The sequence below is a fragment of the Mytilus edulis genome, chromosome 9 (genome assembly GCF_963676685.1).
Source record: "Mytilus edulis chromosome 9, xbMytEdul2.2, whole genome shotgun sequence".
Classification (NCBI taxonomy): Eukaryota; Metazoa; Mollusca; class Bivalvia; order Mytilida; family Mytilidae; genus Mytilus; species Mytilus edulis.
In genome coordinates this window covers 75,877,725-75,886,288 of record NC_092352.1, presented here as the reverse complement: position 1 = coordinate 75,886,288, position 8,564 = coordinate 75,877,725, and the positions used below count along the sequence as shown (strand labels likewise).

At 31.6% G+C, this 8,564-nt stretch overlaps 1 protein-coding gene and 1 long non-coding RNA gene across 2 annotated transcripts in view; one reads left to right on the top strand and one right to left on the bottom strand.

The window, feature by feature from the left end:
* Positions 1-2,251: 2,251 nt before the first annotated feature.
* On the top strand, positions 2,252-5,510 carry LOC139489043 (uncharacterized). Its single transcript, XR_011656139.1, has 2 exons — positions 2,252-4,153; positions 4,431-5,510. It is a non-coding gene; the product is annotated as an uncharacterized lncRNA (long non-coding RNA).
* Positions 4,326-8,564, bottom strand: part of LOC139489041 (ubiquitin carboxyl-terminal hydrolase 22-like) — a 13,979-nt gene continuing 9,740 nt past the window's right edge. Inside the window, exons 12-13 of the mRNA XM_071275140.1 lie at positions 7,125-7,274; positions 4,326-5,978 (exon numbers count right to left, since the gene is read on the bottom strand). Of these exons, the coding sequence (XP_071131241.1) occupies positions 5,936-5,978; positions 7,125-7,274 (193 nt within the window). The 3' untranslated portion in view covers positions 4,326-5,935. The remainder of the gene's footprint in view (positions 5,979-7,124; positions 7,275-8,564) is intronic.

The following is an 8,564-nucleotide window of genomic DNA, read 5'->3' as shown; positions in this document are numbered from 1 at the left end:
ATTCAGTTAAAGTTTGGAAGTATTTGGCCCAGTAGTTTCAGAGGAGAAGATTTTTGTAAAAGATTACTAAGATTTACGAAAAATGGTTAAAAATTGACTATAAAGGGCAATAACTCCTAAAGGGGTCAACTGACCATTTCCGTCCTGTTGACTTACTTGTAAATCTTACTTTGCTGAACATTATTCCTGTTTACAGTTTATCTCTATCTATAATAATATTCAAGATAATAACCAAAAACATCAAAATTTCTTTAAAATTACCAATTCAGGGGCAGTAATCCAACAACAGATTGTCTGATTCATCTGAAAATTTCAGGGCAGATAGATCTTGACCTGATAAACAATATTACCTCATGTCAGATTTGCTCTAAATGCTTTGGTTTTTGAGTTATAAGCCAAAAACTGCATTTGACCCATATGTTCTACTTTTAGCAATGGCGACCATGTTTGTTGATAGATCACAACTTCGGATACAATTTACAAACTAGATACCCTAAGGAACATTCAGTTAAAGTTTGGAAGTATTTGGCCCAGTAGTTTCAGAGGAGAAAATTTTTGTAAAAGATTACTAAGATTTACGAAAAATGGTTAAAAATTGACTATAAAGGGCAATAACTCCTAAAGGGGTCAACTGACCATTTCCGTCATGTTGACTTATTTGTAAATCTTACTTAGCGGAACATTATTCCAGTTTACAGTTTATCTCTATCTATAATAATATTCAAGATAATAACCAAAAACAGCAAAATTTCCTTAAAATTACCAATTCAGGGGCAGCAACCCAACAACGGGTTGTCTGATTCATCTGAAAATTTCAGGGCAGATAGATCTTGACCTGATAAACAATATTATCCCATGTCAGATTTGCTCTAAATGCTTTGGTTTTTGAGTTATAAGCCAAAAACTGCATTTGACCCCTATGTTCTATTTTTAGCAATGGCGACCATGTTTGTTGATAGATCAAAACTTCGGATACAATTTATAAATTAGATACCATAAGGAACATTCAGTTAAAGTTTGAAAGTATTTGGCCCAGTAGTTTCAGAGGAGAAGATTCTTGAAATAGTTTACGACGACAGACGACGACGGACAACAGACGACGGACGACAGACGACGGACGACGACGGACGCCAAGTGATGGCATAAGCTCACTTGTCCCTTCGGGACAGGTGAGCTAAAAAAGACCAAAAGATAAACAACAGTACACAAAACACAACATTGAAAACTAAAGATTGAGAAACATGAACCACACAAATATCTCAGGTGCTCCGGAAGAGTACCCAGATCCTGTGTTCCTTAATTATGACTTTACTGAATGTGATAATTTAGTCTATTTGGTGTTGCTTAATCTTCAGTTTTTGTGCATTCTTTTCTTAACATTTGTTTTCCTTTATATTTGTTAGTTCACAAAAAGAATAAATGAGTTTTTCTTATTACTTGCCGTATGACATCTGTCGTCATGCATTGACCTTTACATAAATCTTTTTTTCTGAAACAAGTGGGCTAATTCATACCAAACTTGACCTCAATCATCTGTTAGTCCAATGATCTCACCAGCCAAACATTGCTGATACAAGTATAAATTTCATTCTTGTCCTACACAAAATGTAGATATGAAAGCACATAAAATGCAATTTTCCATATCGTTCATATTTCTAAGGGTCATAACTCATTTAGAAAATAATTCATCAGCCCTTTCAAACTTATCTAAAAAGACGTTGCTCATAAAAACTTGAATATAAATCACATACCAATTCTACAGGAAATGAAGGCTGTTAAGTGAAAACAATACAGTATTCCTTATAATTCATAATTCTAAGGGGCACCAATCCCTTAAAACTAGGTAAGCAATAATATTGAAACTTGTTCGAGACATTGCTGATATTAACCTTTGATAAAAATATGGCAAGAAATGTACTTGTTAGAGCACTTACAAGACATGACAGACATATTGACACACTAAGGGACGACATCAAAAGTTCAATGAAGGATAAAAAACTTAATTCACATAGTTTTTTCACTGACCCCAACCCCATCCCCCTCTTAACTTAATTTGGAAAAAATTGATTTACCTATATGGATATATGTAAAATCGATTTTAAATTATCAAAACTTGCAGCAATGTTAACCCCCACCCCCAAACTATTTGATTTAAGTTTTTTATCCTACATCGATCTTTTGATGTCGTCCCTAACTGGGTTTACTAAACTTTGATCTCACTGGTATCATAATTAAAACAACAACTCAGTTATGTATACATAATGTATTTTGTCTACAATTGCAATATCACAAAAAGTACAAATTATTAGAAGTAAATAAATGTAAATGATATGGTACAATACTGAAATCTGAACACAACAGAAATATATCATCACAGTTAGCAGAAATATGGTACACCTACAAAAATAAAGTAATGTATTTACTCAGAATTCATTGAGTACCAATTTTTGGGAGTTTGGTATTTATTACCCTCAGACTTTAATTTGTACTTGATATCAAATTCATCCTTTAAAAAAAGTAATAAGAATAATTTATTTTATTTAAGAATTGATTAACAAAATTCCTTAATCTCTACACCAATTAAGTATTGAACATTCAGTGAGATACATTTAGGCCAGTCGACTTTGATTTTATTTCTTTGAATTTTAGGAATATAGATGGGAAAGTTTCGTGAATTGCTGGGAAATGCCAATGGCATCATAAAATTCAAGGTTTTCAGATTTATAATCTGCTAATTAGCATTTGACCTAAACCTTATAATTAAAAAGGAAACAACTTAATTTCTAGTCAAATAATGAAACTAGAAAAATTATGTCTGTCAAAAGCTGTGAAAATGTTTTTTTTAATTTTTTTCTGCCCCAAAAATTTAAATCAATTCAAGAACGAGAAGAAATAATATTCAATCTGCAATAGCTTTACCCACGGACATTTCAGGCTTAAGAATTTCTTGTTCTTTGTAACTCTAATCAACTTTTATATGATATACATTCTAATATGATTGTAATATTTTGTTCAATCTATTAATAAGTCTCAAATAAATATCAGAAATATATAATATCTTGATATCTACATAATAAACTTTCATACAATACATACTTACTAAAATTAACATACAGAAAACTCATTTAGACAAAGATCTCTATTTATTTTTTGGTCTATAAACTTTTACAATATAAATAATGTGTGTTTCACTATAAATTTTCTTGTACCTATTGAGATTAATTTTAAAGAATTGTTCGGTCTTTTTTAATTCCATGTGTTGGGACAAAAACAACTGAAGTAAAACTCTGGTAAATTTAAGCTAAAGCCTTCCCAAGGAAATAAATAGACAAAAAACATACTATCGGAGTAAAATTCACTTTCATTCAATCATTCATCGTAATTTTTTGGCACAAGTAATATTCTAATAACATAAACTGGCCAGATTCTAAGAAGTAAAGAATTGTTTTATTACTATTTTTTTAATCTGTGGAGGAACCAATGGTCCTCTCCTTCCTGATTAATTCCTAATTAAAAAGTTAAATTTCTAAATTTATTTACATCTTCGGCAAACATTTTAGGCAACATTCTAATGAAAATGACAAAGTTCTTGTAAAATTTAGGACTTGCAAGGAAAATAGTAATTTTGATTATAGTCTTTTCATTTTTTAACCCCTCAAATAAATGAAAAGGTTAACATAGAAAAGTCAGGATATTTGTGATCCCCTAAAGAAATTTAAAGAGTTCACTGAATTATGGTCGAATATTTGATGTCAAGTGACTGCAAATACTCAAATACTAGTCAACAATTGAGCTTAAAGCTTAAATAGAACTTAAAATCATATGACTTTTTTCTGTCAATGCCAGGCTACATATACAAGACAAATAAATCTAAATAAATACCCACAAAAATCATTCCTAGCATGCATGTCTTGTATAAAACATTCTGGAATGATTATCAAGCAGTCTAATTTGTTTACAAATATCTGAGCAAACTTCAGAATAAAAAGTCATTAATACACAAATGGAAAATATTATCACAAATATACTTATCTTTATAAAATACAAAATACAATAAATATTATATTAATACACCCAATTATTCACTGGAAAAATGTTCTTCAATCAATTAATACAGTGAAAACCTGTTTAAACCAAAAAGTCCTAATTTAAGGTGGTACCTAACACTACAGGGAGATAACTCTGTAAATTCAGTTAAACGTTTTAATCACGTTGTGTTGTAAAGGGAATAATAAGCTTCTCAAAGATCAAAATTGGTGTTTGTCAAACTGCTATATAACCAGTGTAATTTTTCGGACAAAACAGTTGGTTCAAAATTTTTGAAATTTTTATATTTTTGTTAAAGGGTCAAAGTAAATACTTTGTCAAAATTCTATCAAAATTAAACAGGCCAAATTAATTTTAGTGAAAGTGTTAGGTACCACCTTAAGAGATGGAGAAATGACTTTTTTCTTCACATTTCAAATTCCCTACTGATGAAAATTCTTAATTTACTTTTTAAGTATTTTGATTATGATTGATTGAATCTTGGTGTTTATCACCACTTCCAATACTCTCAGCTATTCAATAGCAGCCTGTTTTTATTGATGGAGAGAGCTTTGGTATCTAGAGGTAACCATCAAAATTCTAGGCAAGTAGTCAAACACATCTTGCCACGAGCAGGATTTGAACTAACAAGCTCAGTGTAAACTGGCTATTGATCACTAGGGATGAAATTGTAAGATCACTATGCTTTCATATATTTTTCAGTGACCCAGCTTTTTTTGACAGGTTTCACTGTATATTTTGAGGAATCAGATATTTAGTTTCTTTTAAGTAAAAACATCAGCCATTCATAGTATGAGTCAATGAGAGAAGAAATGGATGCTCACTTTGTGCCATTACATTGTTTTATTTCAGATGTATCTTTATCTTGTTAAACTTATTATTCTCCAAATTAGTACATGTACAACTAATATTTTACATCTTTTTTACAAGTTTTAGGATTGGAATAGCACACTTAATTTTCACATATTTTACATCTTTTTTCCCCAAGTATTAGGATTGGAATAGCACACTTAATTTTCACATATTTAAATATCCTATGATGAGAATGAGTACAGTTAGTTGTATAATTGATTGATAAGGAAGCCATTTAACTGCAGATATTTAACAATCTCTAAAGAAACTACATTTACAAATAATATCATGCTAATTAAAGAGGTAGACCTAGGTTAAGGGAAATAACTCTTAAAATCATCAGTACATTTGTGTCAGCCATTTTCATAAATATGTTCTAAGCTTTTTGGATACATAGATTATTTACAATCTGTGTCAGGTAAATGCTTAAAATTCATTGAAGAAAACTTGACTTTTACAAACGCATAACTGATTTAAAGAGTTATCTTCCTGAACCAAGGTCTACCCCCTTAAGTACCAGTCTTTCTTAGAATCAGTTGTTACAAAAATTTTGGGATGTATTTTCAAAATTATTTATAAAAGTAAAACAAATCAAATCACTGAGTAAACACGGACCTTTGAAAAATTATTTTCTTGAAAATCCTCATTAACTTTTTATAACTATTTTTGAAAAAAAAATCCTATTCCTTAATATTGCAATTTCAATAAGAAAGTATATATCATTTTTTCGAAAGTATTTAACCTTTAACTAAAAACAATTATTAATCTTTCATTGAAATGCATTTCATCCAATACATCTCTTTTAACTTTAGAATGACATGGAATGACAAGACTTCATATTTTAGACCCATTTTATCAGAAATCAAAAGCAAGTGATCTTCTATATTTTTTCAAAAAGCCTGATTTTGAGAATTACTGGCACTTCTATATAAATCAAGTATAAATGACTATGAAAGACAAATTTTCCAGCACTATTACAACACGGCGGCAGTATAATGAGACAGTATTATGCACCAAGTACTAATCTTCTCTGACGTCAATGGTACTCAAGTATCTGCTTGTGGTAAAATAATAAATACCTACAATGTAAAATATGTACTCATTAATGACTATTATAGCATATACTATAAAATTGAGAATGGAAATGGGGAATGTGCCAAAGAGACAACAACCCGACCATAGAAAAAAAAACAACAGCAGAAGGTCACCAACAGGTCTTCAATGTAGCGAGAAATTCCCGCACCCGGAGTCGTCCTTCAGCTGGCCCCTAAACAAATATATACTAGTTCAGTGATAATGAACGCCATACTAATTTCCAAATTGTACACAAGAAACTAAAATTAAAATAATACAAGACTAACAAAGGCCAGAGGCTCTTGACTTGGGACAGGCGCAAAAATGGGTCTGCTTGTGGTAAAATAATAAAAACCTACAAAAATATAAAACATGTACTAATTTATAGCTATTATAGCATATACTCGGTCTACCAGATAAATTATTTATTCATAACTATTATAGTATATACTTAGTACTCATAACCATAATAGAATATACTCAGTCTGCAAGATAAATTATGTACTCATTTTTAACTATCCAAGTTTATATTCAGACATATTTCCTGTTTAGTACCGGTAAATGCATTGCTAGATGTTTTATACAGAAAAAAGTCCATGTCACTAAAATGTTAAGTGGCAAATAATGTATTTTTATTTTTATTTCATGTGTGAGCTTTTGATTGAATTTTGAACAATTTGAAAAATCTAATTAGTACGTACCCTTCACTATTAAGCACCGCCTGTGGGGAAGCAATCTAATTAGTACGTACCCTTCACTATTAAGCACCTCCTGTGGGGAAGCAATCTAATTAGTATGTACCCTTCACTATTAAGCACCTCCTGTGGGGAAGCAATCTAATTAGTATGTACCCTTCACTATTAAGCACCTCCTGTGGGGAAGCAATCTAATTAGTACGTACCCTTCACTATTAAGCACCTCCTGTGGGGAAGCAATCTAATTAGTACGTACCCTTCACTATTAAGCACCTCCTGTGGGGAAGCGATCTAATTAGTACGTACCCTTCACTATTAAGCACCTCCTGTGGGTAAGCAATCTAATTAGTACGCCCCCTTCACTATTAAGCACCTCCTCTGGGGAAGCAATCTAATTAGTACGTACCCTTCACTATTAAGCACCTCCTCTGGGGAAGCAATCTAATTAGTACGTACCCTTCACTATTAAGCACCTCCTGTGGGGAAGCACGACTGATCAGATGGTCATCACATTTAAACCACTGGTCCTTGTGTTGACGTATATAACATGTGTAGTGACCACATTCTATAGTACCCATATGATTTACCACAGCAAATAAGGAATACCTACAAACAAATCCAGAGAATTAAACCTTAAGCTATTAAACAATTGGTATGGACGAAGACATATAAAAATGCCATGCCTTCACAAAACTTGCAACATAAAAATAGGATTGACAACTCGAATTTCAGTTCAGCAGATGCTTACTCAACATTGATAAAAAGTTGTTTAAAAAACATTTTGGGTATTTACTGGTTAACAAATAAACTTTTATGCATTCTTGGCTCTAGAAACTTATTTGTATATAAAAAAAATTGTTACTATCATGAGTGGAGAAGAATTAAATGAGCTGTGTCGGATAGAAATAGATCTTATGCAAATGAAGATCAATTTGTCTTGTAGCCTATCTTGGTTTACAAAAATCTCTATGGAAATATAAAAAAGAAGAGGTGGTATGATTGCCAATGAGACAACTATCCACAAAAGACCAAAATGAAACAGACATTAACAACTATAGGTCACCGTATAAGGCAGATTTTACAGTATTGTGTTCTGTCTCCTACTTTCATGTTGCTAACGTGACAGAGACAAAAATGAGTAACGTTAGCGACATTTGGACATGTCACATGAGCAACAACATCTTTAAAAGTTAAAATGTATGCACACAGTGATGTTTAATATATGCCTGGAGTAATAAAATTGTACAGTCTGGTTTAGAATTTCTAAATATACAGAATGTCATTTGCAGGTGTACTTTATATCAAATGAATACACAAGAAACCAAAAAATGAGTAACGTTAGCGACATTTGGACATGTCACATGAACAACAACATCTTTAAAAGTTAAAATGTATGCACACAGTGATGTTTAATATACGCCTGGAGTAATAAAATTGTACAGTCTGGTTTAGAATTTCTAAATATACAGAATGTCATTTGCAGGTGTACTTTATATCAACTGAATACACAAGAAACCAATTCGTAATAGTAACATTAGCAACATCTACTATCATGACATTACGTTTTGTTGCGAACGTCTTTTTGGTGGACGGAATACATTTAAGGTCCTCTTGTAACGATATTACATACAACTTCCCATCTTTGCTTCCCCATCATGTGAAGGAACTGACTCCGAATCTATTTCTGCAAAGGGCGATATCGTAACTCCTATACAGGAGAGTTACAGATCTAAATATATGTTGCTCACGTGACACTGATTTGGACGGAAACGTCGAGAGTAACGTTCGCAAAAAATAAAACAGCCAATGATATTGATTCCTCAAGTCCTTTGAACCCCTTACGTCATCCAAATTTAATATGATTGCCATTTTCAATTATTTATAAAACCCGGGATA